The sequence below is a fragment of the Rhinolophus hipposideros genome (genome assembly GCF_964194185.1).
Source record: "Rhinolophus hipposideros genome assembly, chromosome: 5".
Lineage (NCBI taxonomy): Eukaryota > Metazoa > Chordata > Mammalia > Chiroptera > Rhinolophidae > Rhinolophus > Rhinolophus hipposideros.
This window is the reverse complement of record NC_138051.1, coordinates 82,624,428-82,647,648: the sequence shown is the minus strand read 5'-3', so window position 1 is coordinate 82,647,648 and position 23,221 is coordinate 82,624,428. Positions and strand designations below refer to the sequence as shown.

The 23,221-nt window shown below is 36.5% G+C and overlaps 1 protein-coding gene across 31 annotated transcripts in view; it reads right to left on the bottom strand.

Moving 5' to 3' along the window:
• The window catches only part of NRXN3 (neurexin 3), a 1,519,061-nt gene that overhangs the window by 332,317 nt on the left and 1,163,523 nt on the right, over positions 1-23,221 (bottom strand). For all 31 annotated transcript variants that reach the window (XR_013993472.1, XR_013993473.1, XR_013993474.1 and 28 more), the window contains one exon: positions 10,193-10,374. Coding sequence is in view for 28 of the 31 variants with exons in the window: in XM_081050416.1 (XP_080906542.1) it covers positions 10,193-10,374 (182 nt within the window). In the remaining 3 variants the exon portion in view is untranslated. The remainder of the gene's footprint in view (positions 1-10,192; positions 10,375-23,221) is intronic.

The window sequence follows — 23,221 nt, the reverse complement described above, 5'->3', positions numbered from 1 at the left end:
GAAGAAATGCAGAAGGACTAACGAGAAGACTGGAAAGACAAAGACTATATGCCATGATGAATAACAGTAAATACAAAGACATCCCCGCAAAATCATTCCCAATGCAAGAGGTATGACCAAAGGTATGAAGATAAACAACTGTGGTACTACTTGTATTCGAAAACCCCTTTTCATCCTTTTGATTTCTGTAAAACTTCACTACCTACATTTTCCCTGACCCTCTAGCCTTTTCTTTTTAACTTGCTTCCTTTTCCTCCTTCATCTTGTAAATATATATATATATATATATATATATATATATATATATATACACACATATATATACATATATATGTATATATATGTATATATGTATATATACACATATACACATATATGTATATATATATACATATATACATATATATATATATATATATACCATAAAGAGATTTTTTACAAGATGAAGGAGGAAATATATATTTATTCTAAATTCCTACTCATTTATCTCCCCGAAGATCTTATCTATTTTCTGAGCTTCCATTGTCACCAACAGGCTGAAAAGTTTTAAGTTGTTACCTCTATTCTGTAGCTCTCATCTGCATTCATCACACATTTCCAATTAGAAATCTCTACAGATTGACTCTTGGATGCATTATATTTTGCATCACAAAGGTCAAACTCTGACCTTACCCCAAAGTATGCTTTTTTTTTTTTTTTTAATATGGCCCTGTTTTGTTGTTGTTGTTAATGAAATCATTACCTTCCCATTCTAGACATTCCTTACTTCTCTCCTCATCCATCCAACCAGCTGGCAACATCTGATGATTCTGTCTCTGAAATATTCTTTTGTTTCATTCTTATTACCCTTCTGTTATGATCATCATTGAATAAGTCCTTTAAAATGTTTTTTCCTGGACCACTTAAACAATAACCTGCTATCTATTTTCCTTGAACCCAACCAAAAATATTCTTTCGCAGAGGCAAAATAATCTTTCTGAAAACGAAGCTTTGGGCATTTCATCTTCTGCTGAAAAACTTTCAATGTCTTATTGCTTTCAGAAGCAATCTATCAGTATGGCATTTAGGTCATCCTCACTACAGGCCTAAAGTATCTGGAAAGAAAAAAATAAACAAACCTAAAATTACAACTATCATTAGGTTTACATCTACTGTGAATCAGATACTCATTAAGCATTTTCACATATATTGTTATAAACCTTCACACAGATTTGCAAGATGTGTGGCGTTATTGTCCTTATGTTCATTTACAGAGCAGTCAAATAATTCAACTAGGGTCATAGAGCTGATTGGAAGCACAGCTAGATCTTGAATCACAGACCACTTGCCTCTAAAACATGCACTCTTTCTGCTATCCAATACTGTCTGCCTTTTCCCTGAAGCCATTTATTCTGGTCAAACTGAACACCTCCCTACTTTGAGAATACAGCCTGTATTTTTGTTTTTTGAGGTTATACTCATACTGGCATCTTCATCTGGCATGTTCCTTCAAGGTCTAACTTTCCCTGTATATGATCATTTCTGTAATCTCTACCAACAGTGACATTCTTGTCTTCCTTGGTAAATAGCCAAATGCTGCCCTAAAACTAAGTCCTATGTACAATTTTTATTTCCATCCTTTATGTTAAACTTCTTTACATCTCCAACAACTCCAAATAAATTGCTGTTCCACAAATATATGCTGAATTCCAATTATCACCACGACACTTCCTGCTCTGAGACTTTCATTAGGAGTATAATGGTAATTAAAAGTCAGAACTGGAGTTGAAGGTCTTCCCAGCCATTTATTAGCAGTGCTGTCTCGGGAAAATTCTTAGCTTCCTTAAACATTAGTTGCCTCATTGACAAAGTAAGGATATTAATAGTGACTACCTCACTGAGTAGTTGTGAGCTCATAATAAGGTACTGTAAACAAAGTTCTTATACAGTGTCTTGCACCTGGTACTTTGCCAATCAATACTAGTGGTAAGTGATAGCAGTAACGCTAGTAATGTCAGATGATCTCTTAAGATACAGTTCTAAGTAACTGTAGGAAAAAAAGATCACCTATGCCATTAAATTACCTGCCATTTTAAAATGGAGTGAAAGAATAAACTGAATTAAAAGAGGGTACCTTGAGGGATCAAGAATAAAACATGAGATTTAATTGCCAATCATCTCCTGTTATCCTGAGTGTGAACTGACTTTAGGATGAAGGTTAGTTCGGTCGATCAACAAGGCTTATCTAAATGTCTTTAAGTGATTCTAGGCTCCAAAGGTGACATCTCTGGCTGGGAAACGACAGGTCTGGCTGTCAGACCTATCTTTGAGGCTAATGCAGTCATACAGTTCCTTCTGCCATCTATCAGGGAAACACTAACAAGTTAAAACAGCAGCAGTGACAGCATCGGGATCTAAGCATATGATGCTATGGGGTGGGTGGCTAATGAATTCTCCCGTCAATACGGTGAGCTTCTACGCCTTCTGAATGCAGCCGGGGATCGAAAATTCATCATCTGTAGCTTCAGGGAGTCAGTGAGTTATTTCTTGCCCTGTTGCACTAAACAATACCCCAGAAGTAATGACTAGTAACAGTGTAAGTGGTGGGTCAATGAGATAACTCATCCACCTGATGGTGTAAAGATAGGTTTGCCATTAAGTCATATGAATCACAGTGCTGATTTGCTGGTGCCTAGAGTTTACTTTGTCTGCTGCACTTTAGGTTCATATGTCTAAAAAGCCTCTGCTATTGAGAATTTGTTCAGCTGTTTGATAACTGTTGTCATCGAGGATACATGACACTGGCTTTAAATCAGTAGCATCCTGACTCTTCCTTAGAATTTTACATCACTTAAATTGAAATCTCAGAGGTCTTTTGATGAAAGTTTATTCATTATTTAGGAAAACCTATTGTGTTCTGTGACTTAAGAACAATGTTAACTCAAGAAAAGTACCAATGGTATTAAAAGCTATCCATGATTGAAAGCTCACTGTATGCCAGGAGTTATGCAAGAGTTTTATATACATCATCTCATTATGTGTAAAAAAACCTGATTTCTCACATTTTAATTACTATGATCTTTCCAATCTGTGAGCTCTAGGTAAGTAAGCCAAGGTTGATCACAGTATCCCCAAAATGTAGCACTTTGTCCAGCATGTAAAAAAACATTCAATTTATGTGTAATGAATGACACTCATAAGCTTAATTCTCTTAATCCCAGTTTTCCTAAATTCATATTATGTATGCATTGAGGATACTGAAGCACTGACTGTCATCAATTAATAGTCAAAGGTATCACTAGTGTAAATGATAAATGAGAAGGATACAGCCTTTTGGCCTCTGCTTCTTATAATTGTCTACCAGGCATAAAATATTTTCTGCGCACTGTCAAACCCATTTTCACACTGGCATTATTGTACATTTTACTGGCACTCAATCCGGCTGTACCCACATTAAGACCTTGTTTCTAACAATGACTGTTTGGGGCTCTATTAATCCCCAAGTATAGGGCCTTCATGTCTTTGTTGGGTGCCTAGAGTGGTTCGCAAACCACTTCCATCCATGCCCGCCTGGAAAAGTCCTGCTGTACTGTTGCTGCCACTCGTTATCGTTTAGTTCTCCTCCTTCTCCCCCTTCCTTTCTTCATTTGCCATGGTTCATACCATTGAAGAAAGGATTTCAGGGCAAGATGGATAACACTTTTCCTGGTGAGGATAGAGCCCTTTGTCACATTACACTAAAGGGCAGTAGACGCACGACGCATCACCTTGTCACACTGTTTACAGACACGATGTCCTGCAATGAGACACCAGGAAGCTGCCACAGTCAGATGGAAGTGCCATCTTCACCTAACCAGGCTTCTCTCAGATGGCACTGGGTTCTTCACTGTGTGCTAACCGGACGCTCCACAAGTCTCAGCTGCGGATCTAAGTCATTCACAAAATTTGCTTTTGATCAGATAAAATAGGATTTTTTTTTCAGAAACAATCCCAGAATACTTTTAAAACTACTTAGAATGAGATTTCACTTTTAATTCTGAAACACATTCTTCCCTCCTCTATTTTTTTTTCTCTAATGAAGTCATCACCTCCTGGATATTGCATACAGCAAACTGACTTTCTACAGTTGTACAGTCCTTTGCTGATAACAACTTCTACATACTTTATTTCACTTGAATCTCAGGAAAACCCTGTAACATAAGAATTTTTTTGTGCCCATTTAGAAGAAGAGGAAGGGTTGTCTTGCTCCAAATCAAATAGCTAAGTGGATACTGACAGAAATGAGACTCAAATCCAGAATTTCCATTTCCAAGTAAGTCCATTTTCCCACTATGGCATGTTGCCTCCCCAAACCAAGTGTGGAATCAAAGTAAACAGATTTAGATAGAAAAACCTTGGGAATAATAGAGATATGAGGGAACACATACCAACTCCCATGCAGGCAGCTGCCTCTGGTCCAGCTTACATAAGCAGTCACTTCATCAAATCCCCACTTCCACTCCCTTCTCCCACCTTCTTCTCCAACTCTGCCGGATGGAACGGCTAAGCTGGAAGCTGCATAGACGATCCCCAGCAGGCCCTCTCCACAGAAGTTGCTAATGATCTGGAAAAGCTCCGAAGCCCAGAAAACCCAAAGAGGCCTTTTTCACAAAGAACAAATAGCACTGAAAGGAAATACAGAGCAACCTGCAGTGCACAGCACTCTGTGGGGAACAAAATTGCTTCTGTTGGACACCTTTGTTGTTTTCTGGTTCTTTCCCTCTTTACTTGCTTTACCAGTCTGAAAAATGCCAACATTCCTCTGTACAACTCTGCAGATTCCCCCAAATCCAGTTCCTGAATCCAATCCAGTTCTGCCACTGGCCAAATCCAGAGCCGAATCTTAGCTAGCAGCCACCTCACCTCACGGAAGACGAACCCACCAAATGGTGATAGTTTGCTATAAATATCCCACACTGGGATGGCCCAATGAAGCTCCCAGGCCAGCAACGTATAGGTGCAATAGATGTGACCAACAGACCATTTATCATTTTCAGCTCTGCCCCACCTTAATCTCCAGGAGTCTCTTCAAATGCTATAAATTATGGGAAAACAATACTATACAAACAAACTTAATAAATATCCAACATCCTCAAATATGACACCAAGAGAATCCTACCAGTCTTTTTTGAGGGAACTCCCTTTTGGAAGGGGAACATTTTGCACCTTATGAGAAGGCGGTGAGTCTGAACAGCAGTCCTTCGTCTTCTCCTAGTTTGTTTTATGTAAGTTATCTACATTGTAAGTCAGGAGGGAAACCACTGGGGAAGGTTATAGATTCTTATCAAACAAAACAGATACCCTAACACATACATTTTCACTGTTCCTGAAAGGCTCATAATTAAAAAAATGAATCCAAGAGGATTTATTGTAAATTACACACAGGGAGGAAGAAATTAATAAGAAGTCTTTTTTACACTCTGCCGTAACTACATTAAAAAAGTTAATTGTTGCCCAATTCTCCCTGACCTTCAATGTTGTAGGTGGTGAAAGGGGGTTGTCAAGAGTTTCATAACAGCGATAATAGCAAGCCCTCTGTGGTAATCCCTTCTATGGTCCTATTCAGGTTTTTTTTTCTTTATTCTATAAATGAAGGTGGCTATAACATGACACAGATCCATAGAGACTTGACATAGGGTCAATAGGCAGGTGTCACTTGTAAGTAATAGATGCTTCTCTCCAAATGGTGAGCAAATTAATTTCTCAACAATAGATTTCAGTGGAGGGAACATATCTGAAGTACTAATTTTTAAAAATCCCTCGGCCTTAAGTTACCTGCCTTCCACAGAATTTCATTCCATGAACACATACATCAACAAAGATCTTTTTGCCTTTGTCACACACATTTATCCGTGATTTCATTAATATCATCATTCATAATTGACACCGAAAATAGAGCATTAAGAAATATGAAACCCAAACGATGAGATGTAAGCTAATATGAAGCAAACAGTTGCTAAATTTTTCAGTCTCTTGGCCTTCTCTGATCTTTTTTTAATGGTCTAATTCTTGTCTTGTTTGACACTTATTATCAAAGCCTATTGAACCATCATGAGACCCAGATGAGAAAGAAGGCTTAAGGTTTAAAAGAAACTAGCAAATGGAAGAAGAACCTCTGTTCCTTTGTCCAGAATGACAGATAATGTGAGCAAACTGGGAAATGAGGAAAACTGTGTATATAATACCTGCCCAGCTCTGTCTTTGTTTTCTCCCTTTGTTTGCATCAATTCTTTACCTTATAGCACCAAGGCCTTCATTCTGTTTAAGCTCTCCCAACATACTCCTGCCATCCCCCAAAATGTTGGATGTCCCCAAATTAGTCATGCTAATTTCTCCTCCTTTCTCTCCAACACTACAAACAAAACTCAAAATCTATTACAGCAGCACACCTTTGCCTGGTGTGCGAAGGTTCACAATGAGACCGACTACTTTAAACCTATCAGTTAATGATTCAAAGGCCTCCAGTCGGTGATGAGCTTAAAAAGATACCTAATTTCCAAAAGAGTTGTCAATGTGTGGGGATTTCGTGATGACAAAGGAAAATAAATGGGAAAGTTCATGTGTGTGAGTAGTGTGTAGCCTAGTGTAATAAATATGTAGTGTATATCTGTCCACAGAGTCTTATTTCTTCACAGGTATCAGACATGACTAGTGGAAGCCAGAACTCCTGCCTGCTAGATTCACCTGCCCTGCTCACAGATTTTTGCAATGAGACATGAGAGAGTGAGAGGCACTGAGAACCGCAGGCAAGATGAAACCTGTTTCCCATTCCTGCTCTGGGGACTCCAGGGCTCTTCTAGAACGTGTGTTCAGCTCTGGATCACAGTCGCTAGTGTTTTTGGAAGGGCACTATCTCTTCCTTCAAATAACCTAACTTGGGGGTAAAAAACGCTATTCCAATGGCGGCATGACTGCTGCTCAAAACATGTAAAGAATTCCTGGGAATTGCCTTCAGCACCAGTTTATAAAACTCTCTCTCTCTCTCTCTCTCTCTCTCTCTCTCTCTCTCTCTCTCCTCTCTCTCTCTCTCTCTCTCTCTCTCTCTGTCTCTCTCTCTCTCTCTCTCTCACACACTCACACACACACACACGCGCCTGCAGATTTCTGAGTTTATATTTTGTTTTTTGAGAAACTTACTGGCTTGACAACCAATCAGAAGTAGTACCAAAGTACTCTTGGTTATTTCCACAACTAACACCCACACTGGAAGAATGAAGCTTTCTTTGCCCACATGTGAACTCTTGCTGAGCACATCTGCAGACAGATCTGCCTGTCTTCCCAGGCCCACTTCTTTCTCCCTTACTCCCACCACCCCCAGTCCCTGGGATTTACCCTGCTTTGATCTCCTCTCCATGTCTGCCATAACTTTTTCTTTTTGTTTCCCCAGTGGGTTTCTCTTCTCTTAGGTGAATCTCTTCCATTTCGCCATCAGGGGGAATTAAATCTTTCATCTCTTTCCCAACTCTTTCCACTTTCACTAACGGCTCTTAAATTCTTTTCTCTTTGAGTCATTTTCTTCAGTGCAAGGAAACAATAGCATTTGATAAATTCACGTTTTACAGATTGTGAAAGTCATATAAAAGTATCATAGTAAGTATTTATGGCTTCATTCTCCTGGTGCATTTGTGTTAATGTCCAAAACAAGAGGCTGGTGTTGTAATCAAGTCTTTTGATATGCCACTTGGATTTCTTTGTTCCCAAGTGTGGTAAGAAACCTTCCCTTTGCCCCACCCACTCTGGTCTCAGTTTTTAATCACATGTTGTTCTTTACATCTCTATGAAGAAGTTTGCAGCCTAAGGAAGTGGTCAACTAAGTATACAGCCTGCAGCCTGTTTGTATAAATACATTTTTATTGAAATACAGTTACACACAATTTTTATCTCTGGTAGACACCAGATATAATCCACCAGGGAATACAAAATGGTTTGGAATTCCTAGACCAATGAAGTGGCCTCATGCTCAAGATGGTCACAAACGTTTTGGGTCATTCCAGAATGATGTGGTTTCTCCACATCATAGGGACGGTCTCTCTTCCTTTTCTCTAAAAAGATCAGATGCTATTCTTTTCTAACCTAAGTTTTGAAGGTCAATCTGTCGGGATTTCTAGAATGTTTAAACAATGGCAGCCTCACTGGAATACGTCCATAGTACGTAAGGCATATTCTTCACATTTTGAAGTAAAATTTCTCGTATGTCTTGCTTTTAAAAAGGTTAAAATGGAATGCTATGGTTCCTCCTAGAAGTTCCCAGGGAGCTTATGTCCATTTTAGAAAAAAGGTGCCAACTTCAAGTCAACTCTCAGAAAATAAGAAGTTTCTCGGTAGAGTGGAGATGCTCTACGAAACACAAATGGGAGAAATGGACAAACTGGGAGAACATTATCTGACTCAAAAAAGATGCTCATGGCTGTGCCAAATCATATTTTTCTTACTAAGTCACACTGAACAGGAAAGGGAGATAAATCACCACAAAAATGCAAGTGAGCTGGTAATAATCACCTAGTTATAGACGCCATGAAATAGTCATTAAGTGATATGCAGCATAAATCTCCCAGAGTTGTGTAAATTATGGTGGTTCTTAGAGGCCAAATAAAGATAAACTGCATTAAGTATGACTGCCTTTCTCTGTGCTCCTCGGCATGGCTTTGTAAAGTGCTTTAGTGCAGGCTTATAGTACCATATGATTCCTGAAGCATCTGAGAAAGCATTAATGGTTCACAACTCTATTCAAGACCCCTCTTTCACATTTTGATGGTGATTACTTCTAACCAGTCCTTCCCTGCACTCCTTAGCAGAATCTCGTCCTGTTCTGGCTCCCTCTGACTCTGGTGTCAGGGGGAGCCAGCTCAAGCCTTACACTCCAAGCTGCTCTGGTTTCCAAGGCACGTTGGAAGAGCAGATGCCAGAGACGGACACTACTGTAAGCGTTGAGTTTGCTGCTTGTCTCAGCCAGGCAGCCCCCTCCACTCGAGAGACTAGCAATGATGCCTGCTTTCCTCCTCAGACCAGCACATTAGCAAAACTCGAATTCAAAGATCCCCAGCAAATGTCCTTTTCCTCCTTTTTGGAGGTTGGTGGTAATCCCCAGTTGATCTTTCCTCTAAAACTGCTTTTTCTCCCTGCTATTTAAACTGAATGCTTATTGCTCCAAATTAAATCCATTCTTCCTAGCCTTGTCATTGCTGACTAATGAGAACAATTCTTCTCTTGGCTCTTGGTGGCTGCACTTTGGGTACTTACGGAGGAGAATCATATCCTTCTTTAGCCTACTTTCTTAACTGCAGACTGCACAGGCAATAAAATGGGCTAATTGTTGCTATAAAAATATTTTCGATCCTCATAACGAAGTCATTTTTTTCCTCCAAATCATTTTAATTTCTTAGATTTGCACTGTGTTTTTAATGATCTGCAGTAATGAAGGGTGCAGTCCTTTGGGGCTTATATACACAAGCAAAATGTTGAATATGCAACACACATGAGTACACTAACCCTTGTTCATTGTGCTGTTCCCTTTTGCCCCGCCCACCTGGCCTCAGTTTTTATCACGTTCTCTTTACATCTCTATGAGGAAGTGTTCAGCCTAGGGCAGCGCCACCAAAGTACAGCCTGCAGCCTGTCTTAATACGTGCATTTTTCTTGGAATACAGGCATATATACCTTTTAAAAAATCTATTGTCTATAGCTGCTTGCTTTCACAATACAATGGAAGCATTGAATAGCTCTGACAGAAACTGTGAGACCTGCAAAGACCAAAATATTTACTATCTGGCCCTTTCCAGAAAAACGTTGCCGACTTCCAGCCTAGGAGATCATTAACATTCAAGCAGGTTAAGGTGAACGCCACCAGGTAAATCTCTTATTTATACCTAAGCAGTCCGCTAAGTGTTTGTGACAGACCAAATTACACAGGGAAGGAGTCTGGGCGGGAAGAGCTTGTAATTTTTTATTCCCGAGTCACCTAATGGCATCATGGTTCACATGTGATGGGGAGATTGAGGCTTACCACACAGACCCCCTGTGCCCTCCTTGGACACGGCTCCAACACATGTAGGCGATTTTTGTAAGCCTGTGTCCCTTTGCTGTGTCTTTCTAGAATGTTCTGCTGTATTGATCTGGCTCACCAACTCAGACCACGAGGAGGGTAAGAAAACCCAGGCCAAGGCCTGGTACTCACTATGTGAAGCTGGAGGAAGTCACCAAGTCCGGGGGCACTGTCGATGCGAACCAAGATGCCATCCTTCACAGTGGTGCTGAAGCCCACGGCCAGGCGGTCAGAGCGTGTGCTGGGCCTGTCGTTTGCTGGCCAGGTGTAGAGGATGAGGCCTCCACTCTTCCCAAAGATGTATGTAGCGCCAGCTGCAAAAGCAAGGAGAGAGGAAGCCATCAGGGACTGTATTGCATCTTGCCAGCTGTAGACACAATGTTGAGACTCTGTACAGACAGCTGTGGAGAGGAAACGGTCCCCACGTGATGGTATTTGGTTACGGAGAGGGATGGTATCCAAAGCCTTTAAAGGCGGCTGTCACCCCAAATTAAAGATGCAGGCAAAATGAATTAATAACAAAGCAGATGTTAGCAAGAGGCATTCCTAACATCTTCAGTTCCTGCTGCAGAAGGAAAATGACGTACTATGTCTGAGAGCGTTGGTACATGTGACAAACTTTTCCATCTCCCCTAACAGTGGGATGAATTTCCCATCGCGGCCTCTGTATGCCTGAAACAGAAAATTAGTCCCCCCATCTCTTAGCTATGAGAATATTATGATCAGTGGAGCCAGGAACAGTTCCAGAGATAACCTCACAAAACTGAAGGTAATGCGCAAGTCCAAAGCCATCATTCCTTTCATGCCTGTACCTATACCACCCCACAGACAAGAAAGCTGTAGACTGAGAAAACCAACTTATGTGATTAAAAGCATTTGACTGTTTGACTACTCTGTTGCTATAAAAGAAGGTGATAAAAATTAATTCCAGGGGCCTTTTAAAATTTAACTTCATTTTTTTCCCTAGCAGCCATGTTTGTCTGTATTAATATACTAGCTTCCATCTCCTTTTCCAAACTCTATTACAAAAAGAATAGATGGGGGGGGGGGCGGGAATCTCAGTATAATAAATTTGGACTATGACAAGTGGTATTTTCAATTATAACTAGTGGGTTTATCAGTATTTTTGCTATTATTTACTATTGTTAGTTGTGTTTTTACTATGATTTACAAACCCAAGGGTTAGTAAAAATATATTAATTTTAAAATACTTATAAAACAAGTAGGAAGAAAAATAAAGAAAACATTTGCATCTCATGTATTCAAAAAGTGTATTAAAAAACAAACAAACAAGATTTTAAATGTGAATTTTGGGAAAAGCATTTAGATTTGGTAGCTGGAATAGCTACACTATCGCTGCTTCTATGGTATGTATGTTACCGATAGTGAGTACTTCCATATGTTACTTATCTCAAAGTCAGAGAACATTTGGCACCAGATTGTCTTGAGTGTTTCCCATTGAATATAGTCCAATCCTTGAAAGTATTTTAAACCAACATTAGACAAGCATTCGATTATTTTGAGCATTTACTAAAAGTCTCAAGCACTGGTCCACATTTAGTTTACAGAGAATATTTGAATTATGTTGTTTGAAGAACAAGTGGGATGTGCAGCTTGTTTAGAAATAATAAAGTAAAGTGCTATAAGGCTAGAAATAGAAGAATATGTCATATGTCGTCCTTTTTCTAAGCACTAAGCCACATTATATTCTGAGATATAAATCTAATTTGTCCTTTTTGAAAGGTCACTATCTAGTTGCTCCAATATGCTCAGTTTGTATACTACATGTAACATACATTATTTTCTTTTTATGAATTTCTTATTCCTTAGTGGATGGTATCTGAAAAGCACTCCACAGTCATCTGGAGAATTTGGGATTGTGGTATAGAAAGTGTATAGTTAATTCTATATGCAAAATAATGTTTACTTCTCACTATCCACAAACACCCTCAAAGCTTCTTAAAATTAGAAATGTGAATATAATGATTTATCCTTGATATCTCACCATCTGTGAAGAATTTAAATAATTCCCTTTCTGTAGATGAATACAAATGTCATTCACCACTCCTTCTATTCTTTATTTGGAAAACTGAAGGTTACTCAGTGATTAATGTATAGAACCACCAAAAATGCAAATCAGTCTCTGACATTTTGTGGCAATTTATAAAATCTTACCCTATTCTATCCTAAATATATAGTTGATTCTGCTAGAGAAATAAATCCATACTCTATCAGGATATAATTTTGTCACTATGAAAAGAACAAGTCAAAAGTTGATAACAGTGACATATATGCATGATTCTTCACAGTGGGCAAAACCTTTTCAAATTCATTAGCTTGATCTTCCCAATAGTTCTATGGGCTGTCTCATTTGTTAACACTGTCTGGAAACAGAGACCCAAATATCTGACTTAAGTAATTGGTGCCTTCTTTAAGTCTCCAGCTTAACCTTCCTGCCTCCAAAAGCCTATCTTCACTATAGGCCAATCATAGCTTAATATAATTATATAATAAAATATACCAACAATGCAAAGTTGACTGCACTTCATTCTTTTCACATCTTCTCATGAGACCAAAGTAGAATGAAAATAAAGCCATAGCCCCCAAATCTGGCCTATTTTACAAACTTTCTACTCTGCTTATATTACTCATCCACTGTCCTGTTCAGTAATTCTCAATATAAAGAATATAAAGAGCAAATATATAGTGGTTAGGAGATCACCATGGCTTTAATTTTTAAATAAACAAAGACTGAAACCTCACTATGACAATATTAGGGTAAGTAAATATAACATCTGATTTAAAAGTTATTTTTATTGCTTCTGTTATTCTGAATTTAGAATATCACTATGTTAGATAATTCTAACTTCGTAGGTAGAAAGGACATAAAATATACAAAGTCCTTAGCATATGGCTTATTCTGCAATGTAGAAATAAATATTAAAATATGTATTCTTGACACTAGTAAGGGTGAATACAGATGCTGAATGTTCTCACAGTGCAATGTTGGTTTTAAAGGAAGTTAATAGTTACAACTTTCTATTCTGATAACCTGTCATAATTTTTTCTCTCCTTAAGTTAGCTTTGCTATCTTGCATGGTTTTTAAAGATAAATATGAGATTTCATTAAATTTTAATATAGAATGGCTAGAGTCCCAAAGGGAACATGGAATTATTTTGGTTTACATTTTCAAATTAAAAAGTTAATTTTGTTATTTTCAAGTGTGAATTACTAATCAATTTTTTGGGACTAACCCAGGAACTATAAGAAGCCTCTTAATCCATTAAATATTTTCATTTCGAAGCCATGCAATATCCTACCACATGCTTTGTCCCCTGAGCCTAGTAGTTCTGATTCCTGGTTTCTCACTGTACTTAGTATGCCGGTGATAAAATCATATTATATTTATTAATAATCAGAACCATGTAAAGTTCCTGCTTGCTAGCAAAAGTGATCAATTCAACTGAAGAAAAAATTACCATGGTGGCATTTTGGCCATCTAACATTGCAGGACTTTCAAGTTTGCAAGCAGCTGAGGCTGCTTTGCAAGTTCTAACCAATGCACTATATTAGTAATGAAATCTCCTCACTGTCATCACTAACCAAGATGAAGTGGATACACTCCATCTTCAAATAGTTAACAAGTATGACATGTTACTTAACACAGAGCTTTTTTTTTTTTGTCTCAAAAGCACCAAAAAAAAAAAAAAAAATATATATATATATATATATATATATATATATATATATATATATATATATGAGTTTGGCTTATTCTTTTTTATAATCGGCTAGCTAATTACTGGGATGGGGCTTAAGGTGATTTGGGCAGAACTGGATGTGAAGGTATGAATATTTATGCATTGCTGTGATTTCTATGTGTGGGGTTGATGGGGAAGAAAAGGGCAGAACAGGCTCCACTGAAATCATGAAGGATTCCTGGGAAGCAGTTTAATGCAGTTATACAATAAGCCAATTAAGTAGATGATCTATGATTTCTCAAGGAGAATGAAGGATAACATTTTTTCTAGTCTACACGATTCTCCAATAAATAGTTCTTAAATGTGTGGTGAGTAATACTGATTATTTTCCTAGCATTTAATTTAATTGTTGATGGCAACTCAATTTTTCCTTGTTTAGGACCATTTGGATAATTATTATTATCATTGTTTTGACTTATGAACCTCCTGGCCTTGCCATCATGACATTGTTTTTATTTCTATTCTCATATCCAAATAGCATATTGCTTATTTGGAAGATTACCTACAGGAATAGAATCATGATCCTGTTTAAGATTCATAGTAGATACAAAAATAACATATACATGCATATGTGTATACATGTACCTACGCACGCGTGTGTGTATAAAATAAGGAACGTTTAGTAATAAAATACAATAGGCTACATGAAATTAATTTATTATATTCCCCATCAAATAATTAAAGATAAAATGGTTCTAGAAAAGTATTTAAGTATAATATGGTTGTATATTCGTGATTTAAAAGAACAAATCACCTATCCCTGAAAGAAGTTTCAGTTGGTGCTAAAATGAAACAAGTTTGGAAGCACCTCCTAAAAGAAACCTGAGAGAGTTAAATTTAAAGAGAACTAAATAATTTACTCGTGGACACGTGTCACAGGTAGAATAATAAGTAATAAAGTAAGTATGAGTCTCCATGTGCAAACCACCTGGTAGGTAAGCTAGTATAAGAAACCATACGTCAAACTCCTACTCTAGTGATCTGTGAACAATGCCTCAGAACTTAGTATAAAAGTTCATGACATGAAAGTATACACCTGCCTTCCTCTATTATTTCAGCTTCCTAGTCCTTATTTCTAGTTTATGACTCTTTTATCACTTATTCATATTTGTGTTCTTTACTGGAAATTGATAAATCCTTTTTGAAAAATAAGTGGACTATCAATGACATAAACTATAGTATGCCAGTAGATGTAATTATTGCTATCAAAACTATCTTGTATTCCTATCAATTACTACATAGCTAATAAAACCAAAATGGGAGGACTTTGAAACTGATCATTATCTCCTCTAGCAAATGGAGGCATAAAGCTCAGGGAACTCGTAATGACCGATGGCCTTAAGAACAGTTTCTAGAGTTAGTTGGTTACATGGTCAGCTCCACACGCACCCATGGATGCTTTGGGCTATTCATAATAGTAGGGCCTTATATTTCCATAGCATTGAATGATTTTCAAATTGCTTCCTCTGGGAGTATCTCATTTGATGCCTCTTTCCCCAATACCCACTAAAGTATTAATGGTAAATATTTTTGTTACTATGTTAGTGAAAAAAGAAAACGGAAGTTCAAAGAAATTAAACAACTTGGTCTGGTGTTAAGTGGTGGAGCTAACAGCAGAAACAGATCCTTTTCTTGACTTTGCCCTCTTCTCCCCTCAGCAGGCTGTCCTGCTGACCCAGGAGAGGAAGCTTCCCTCAGGAATCCCTGGAAACCAAGAGTTCCACAGAGAGGAGGGGAGGATGAACAACAGATGGAAATCTGCAACAACAAAACCTCTGCGTTCCAAAGGGAGCCACTAGGGAGTACAAGGGAAGTGATAAGTGATAAGTGATTTTACAAACAGCCTTGCAATGTATTTATGGAATGGATGGTTTATTATAATCTGTTTTGCCTACTCTGAATTTTTAAAATAAACACCAAAACTGATGATAAAGTAGCTTTAAATAAAGAAAAACTAAAGGGACTGAACATTAAGAAAGAAATTTCATCAATTTTAAAGAACATCCTTTATCTTTAGCAAAGATATGATCAAATTTACTGCTCAGCTAACTGAAAAACTGACATTGCCTCAGAGTTAATTATATTACCCGGCAGAGCCAAACCCATTTCTTAAACAAGGCTCAGGCAAGGTGAGGATTTCCTTCACATGCGGCAATTCCTTCCTCTCTCTTGAAGAAAGAATGATTTTAAAACAAACAAAGAAAAAAACAACGAAAGATTTATGCGATCTGACGAGAAACTAGAGTATGAACACACAATGTGATGTATATATGATGTATTACAGTATTGTACACTTGAAACCTATGTAATTTTACTAACCATTGTCACCCCAATACATTCTAATTAAAACAAAGAAACAAAAACAACAAAAAAAAGAGAAAGAAAGCATTAAGCCAGAAAAAAAAATGGGCAACATTTCAGAACATGTCCCAGGATTCTGGAAGACAGACGTGAACTCACAAACTTCCAGGAGAACCAATATTGGTTCAGTTTAGTATAAAATCTGCTCGGTAATATTGGAATTGAAACTTGTGCACAGAGTGACACTCTTATATACTGTACCCAATGTTAAAGGTTCCATAGGAGCTGGGGGGAAAAAAATAGAAAAACCAATAATATTCTACCTATTAACGCAATTTTTTATGTGTGTAAAATAAAGTTCACCATTATTTAATTCTGGGGGTAAATATCATTAAAAAGAACCATTCTTCATGTATAATTATATGTCATGTGTAAACCCTGTTCTTGCAATTATGCTTGGTTGGACCTTTTAACAGGAATGTTATCATGGATTTTCCAGGGAGTCTGAAGAGGAATTAAAAAGTGTGCTATTTCTAATATAATACTAAATACTGAGATGGCTCACTGCTGTGATTCCTTACATACACCTATACATCCCCAAAGTTTAAGTAAAATAAAACCAGACATTGAGGACAGAAAAGGGGCCACAGGTTAAACCTGACAAGGTCAGGAGACTGAAAATAACCACATAAGATGGCATGAACATAAAAAAAAAAAAAAAAAAAATCGCAACTAAGGTGGTCCATGGAGGGAAGTCACATCTTTAACCTGAAGCTTTCTTCATACAGTCAATCTTCACCTTAAGGAAGCTTGTCTATTGCCTTTTTTGCACCTATGAGGACATCCTCGGAATGTCATTAATCCCTTTTTTCCATACCAGAGCCGGAAACTACTGAATCCCTCATTATTATTCGTGTTCCTTGATTGACATCTCTGTGTGAACTATTAACTATCCTGCACCACCTATGTAAAAGAAGTTCCGGTGTCTCCAATTGACTTTTATCCAATCCCAAAGATTTCCCCACTTTGCTTTCTTCCACCCCTTAATCTACCAACAATGGATTTCATGTAACCCTCCTCGAATGTATAAAATAAGTTGCAAAACCACCATTTTCTGGAGCATTTTCTCAATCCATTGAGATTTTGCTTCTCAGCAATTGTCGTCAGTGTGGCCCAAATAAACTCTTATGAAGTTTCTCTTATTTTTCATTGGCCCATATATTCTGGGCACATTCAGGAGTGCTTACAAACACATCATGACCCTTTCTGAGTCTTAAGGTAATGACATTTTCAGACACATTACATCAGAAAACATTTTAAAAAGTTATTGTTATTCACCTTCAGGATTCTTCCACAGGAAAAAGAAGTTGATTAATGATAAAGAATATGATGTTTCTTCCACACTGAAATTGATCCAGAAATAAAGCTTCCAGGGACACACTTAAATTCCTTCCCCCTTGCTTAAAAGAACTATATCATAAGCTCACTGTTTCTCCTTTGAAGTAAATATTTCTTTCATAAATCTTTGGTCGTGCTTAACAATGCTAATTGTAATATTAATATTACCACTGATATTAATGCTCATACTAGCTATATGCATAAATAATGTATTATATATTATAGTATATAGCACAATGTTTCAAATTCCTGTATCTTTTACTTTAGATATTGTTGCTTTATTAGTTTGTTGGGGCTGCCATATCAAAGTACTACAGACTTGGGTGGCTTACCAACAGAAATTGATTTCCTCACAATTCAGGAGGCTAGAATTGCAAGATCAAAGTGTCAGCGGGGTTGGGTTTTTCTAAGGCCTCTCTCATTGGCTTGTAAATGGCTGTCTTCTTCCTGTGTCCTCACATGGCCTACCCTCTTTACTTATCAGTGTCCTAATTTTCTTTTTTCATACAGACACCAGTCATATTGGATTAGAGCCCACCATAATGACCTCATTTTAACTTAATTACCTCTTTGTTGACCCAGTCTCCAAATACAGTTACATTCTGAGGTACTGGGAATAATGACTACAACATATGAATTTTGGGGTACACAAATCAGCCTGTAGCAGTCACTCTTCCAGTTTTAAAGATGAGGGAAGCTATAGAATGCAATAGAATAACTTGTCCAAGATCTGGTAGATCAGGAATTTAATCCAGATCTGTCTAACTTAATAGAATACTTTCTTTCATTATATCAAAATGTGTCCCTAATATGCTTACCTCTTATCTTTACCTGTGTACCTGTGTGGGAATAGGGATGATGATGATGACTGAGAAAAGAACAATGGTTTTCTAACATGTTGGAAAACAAACAAACAAACAGCAAACAAAATAGGAATTCAGTTCCCTCACAGTGGAAATGGCAGTATAGAACTGTTATTTAAATGACAGTGATTTAATATGAAGTTTCTCTCTGTGAAGTGTAAAAAGCAAGGTCAGATAACATGTGGCTCCTGATTTATGACACTGCACCCATAAAATGCTAAATTCTAAAGAGTAGACTCCATAATGAGGTTTATTTCAGAGATTACCTCGTAGCCAACTTAATTTAACTTTCATAACCAAGCTAGTATCTTGTGTAGCAAAATAAGTCAGAGGAAATTGAACAGTATTCAGGTTTAAGAAAATAATAAATATTAAGTTTTATTGTCAAACAAAATGAAAATCCAGAACCCTGGTGTACCATGAGCTCCTGGAAGACACAGCTATTTAATTCACCTCTCTATCAACACTGAATGCTCAGGAAGTAAATGCTGTTGAATTAATCAATAAAACTTGGCTCATCTATACTTTCATACCTTCACACTGTCATTCAGACATCTGCCTTTTAATCCATCTCAGTTTTTCCTCATTTTATCTCAATGTGGAAATATTTTAGGGTCTACAGTATCTCCTATGATGAAATAGAACACAGCTTCCAATTTATGAAAGAAATCTAACCACAAAGACATTTGAATATTTTTCTTAGGTGAGTTTTTGGCAGACTCAGATAATAAAATCACACCCATCTTTAGTCAAATTGTTTTATGTTTCCCCTCAGTTCCTAAATCACATTGCAAACTGCCTTTAGTTATCTGTATCTATATTTATATCTACATCTATATATCTTAGATTTAACCTAACAAGAATATATAGCAGAAAAGCAATGCAATATATTTAAGAATAGCAGTTATTCTATTTTACAGAGCATTAACTAAGTGCATAGGCCATATATACATTTGTCTTTAGGCAAAATAGAAATGAATGAAAATAAAAATAAAAATGATCATTTTATAATTACTTTTCTGTAGCTTTTTATTTTATTTATTTATTTTTTTTTTGAAACTCATTCCGTCTGATAATATCTCGTGAGACATGATTAGAATAAAAGGAAGGTCTGGAGCACATTCGTCTGCCTCCTTTTTTTCCCTCCTTTTATTCCACAGATTTGAAATACCTTCTCTGGTAAGAGCAATTGGGAGATGTCTAAGTACTGAATATTCTCTGAAAAAGAAACACAAATGAAAAGTTGTTGCTTATTTCCAGTGCTTTGATTTAAATGCTGGATATATACAGGCTTCACACTTCTAAGGGGCCAGGGACTATAATAGAAATGACTTTGGTAGATTTGTGACTCTAATTCATAAAACATGATTTTCTTGGAAAAGTTGGCTAATATTTGTAAGGGTAATGACTCTTGCTTCTATGACACGCATATCTCTTTATCATAAAACACATGTCAGAATTAGGCAAAAGGAAGAAACTTTATCATGACCCAGTCTCCTATTTTGTAACACTCATTTATGTTCACTGTGCCTCGGTTTCCCCATAATTAAGAAGGTTATAATACCTCTCTTACCTACTCATTTCAAAGAGTTTGAATAAAGATCAAAATAGCTACCATGTACACCGTATAGAACTCTAGAACTAGTTTAATATTTCCCTTGTATGGTGTTCAACTAAACATGAAGGGATTCCCAAGGTTTTTGTACCTGCAGGAGACTCATTATTATATGTGCTATTCATTATTATATGTTCCCTCTTTATGTTGAAAAATTAAGCCGCTCCCCATTAAAATGACCATTTTCTCACATACCAGTCATGTGACTTGAATAGAAATTGTCAACCTATACATACACATATAGCTGACTGGCTATGATGTAGAAATTAACCCAGGTTGAACCAATCAGAACACTTCACTGAATTTTTGTAATCTGGACCCAGAGAAATACTCCATCAGCTCCTCTCTGTTGATAAAGTTATGCACACAGCTGCCATGGTCACATTTTCTATTGTGGGGAAGAAGTGTGAGGAAACAAACCCTGACTCAGTGAAGTCAAACTGTTGAGTCAAGAGTAGAACACAAAGAAAATCTTATCAATTTTTGAGTACTTGGTTTTAATGGTCCATGTTGTGAAGTTACACCTTTGTCTTTCTTATATAAAATTCTCAATAGCTACCTTGTTTAGTCTAAGCTAGTTCAAATTTTGTTCTTTCACAACTAGAAGAGTCCTGGATAGTAAAGAACCCCTGGTAATTATCACAGTGCCTGGAACAAATAGGGACACAAGAAATGCTTGTTAAACGAATTGGCAACAAATGACCAACATGATTAAGTGATAAGTTACCCAAGAAGCACATTCATTAATTTATATACATATCCAACTGTAGTGCTTGTAAAACTGATCATGCTTTTGTTGACAAAGAAATCCTTAATAATTTCCATAATTACGATATTTAAAACACTATATATGTATATATATATGAGTGTGTGTATATAAATATATTATATGTATGCATATATTATATATAATATGTAATATAGTAATATGTAATATAGTTTATATAATTATATATTATATAATATAACAATTATGAAAATATATAAGAGGTATTACAATTAAGTTCGTGAACTTGTTGCAATGATGTTGCTAAACTTTTTTGATATCAGAGGGATTATTCGTTATGAATTTGTACCAACTGGACAAACAGTTAACCAAGTTTACTATTTGGAAGTGCTGAAAAGGCTGCATTGAACTTTTTCACCAACAATTCATGGCCCTTGCATCATGACAATGCACCGGCTCACACAGCACGGTCTGTAAGGGAGTTTTTAGCCAGTAAACAAATAACTACATTGGAACACCCTCCCTACTCACCTGATCTGGCCTCAATGACTTCTTTCTTTACCCAAAAATAAAGGAAATATTGAAAGGAAGACATTGGGATGACATTCAGGACATCAATGGTAATACAACAACCATGTTGTATGACCATTCCAGAAAGAGTTCCAAAATTGCTTTGAAGGGTGGACTTGGAGCTGGCATGGGTGCATAGCTTCCCAAGGGGAGTACTTTGAAGGTGACCATAGTGATATTCAGTAATGAGGTATGTAGCACTTTTTCTAAGAGTTCGCAAACTTAATTGTCTGACCTCATGCATACATACACCAGGGGTGCCAAAAAAATGTATACACATGACTTGTATTCATCTTTTGTATCAGTATATACTGAGTATTACAATTTTAATACAGTTTTTTCCTTTCTTAAAATGTGTGTACCTTTTTTGGCACCCTCTGTATGTACATACACACATAGAGAGATTCAAAATCCCAATACTTAGAATATTTTTTCAAAAAAATAATCAATAGCTTCTTTTAATAATAGCAGTTACCAGGTTGAAAGGAAAAGGAGAATTCCCAACCACAATAACAAAATCTATCTTGAAATAATTCAAAAAAATAATTCAAGATATTTCAAAAAAATCTTGAAATAATTCAACAAGAAAGCTACATAAAGAAAAGCTATATAAAGGAAACGATAACTTTTAGAGGACATAAAACAAGTCCAGATACATAGAGATAGGTATGATGTTACTGGACAGGGAAAATATGAATATATCAATGAACATGTTAATCTTTAAGGCACCTCTAAATAGAATCTCAGTTTCTTTTGAAGTTCTTAAAGAAAAATAAATGTGTAAGATTTGCCGAGAAAATGTTAAAAGAATAAAAAAGGAAACTTGCTTTAAAGTAGGCTTTAAAATTTAGTAAAAAGTGATTATAGTCAAAATAATCTATTCTAGAGGTAAAACAGAGTACTCATTTAGTAAAAATTAAATTCAATGGTATATAAATGTCAAAAAATGTCAAGTACCCTCTATGTACTAAAGAACACTTTATGTATAAGGCAATATGATAAGTGTGATAGTAGAGATACGTTCAGAGTCAGATGGGAAGCAGTAGGAGAGGGTGACCAGCATTAATAAAAACTTGTACCACATAATGATTTTATATATATCATTATATATCTCTCTCAATAAGTATTGTGAGATATATGTGAGAGATATACATATATCTCACAATAAGTTTAGTTGACATTCATCACCTTACATAGTTACAAATTTATTTTCTTATGATGAGAACTTTTAAGATTTACTTTCTTAGCAACTTTCATATATACAGTGCAGTACTGCTAACTATAATTACCATGCTGTACATTATATCTCCAGAAGTTACTTATCTTATAACTGGAAGTTTGAACCTTTGACCACCTTCATTCATTTTCTCTACCACCCCCATTCCCAGCCTCTGCCAACCACCAATTTTTTCTATGACTATGAGTTGGGTATGTTTATATTCTGCATGTTAGTGATAACATTATGTTGTATACCTTAAAATATTATAACGTTATATGTCAATTATAGCTCAATAAAACCAGAAAAATACTAACCTTGTGAAAAACAAAATACGTCAAAAAATAAAAAGGGGCTGTATTGAGTCTTGGGGTAAACGAGTATTTATCTGATTTTAAAGGAGAGGAAAGACATTCTACTTGGAGACCATGGAGAAAGATGAGAGAGAACCTCAAGTACTTTGGGAAAACAAACATCATCATGTCTTTTGGGTAGTATGTAGGCTGAAGAGCTGAGAATAGCAAAGACAAGTCTGAAAAATAAGCTAGCAAGAACTGTGCAGAGTACTGACTACCATATAAAGTTGTTTGAACATTCGTGGACAAACTAGTATCTTAGTGGACAAGGCAGTGTTTTCCTTATAGTTTTTTGTTTGTTTGCTTTTTAGTAACAGAAATATTTCAAGGATTACATCTAAAATAAAGAACTT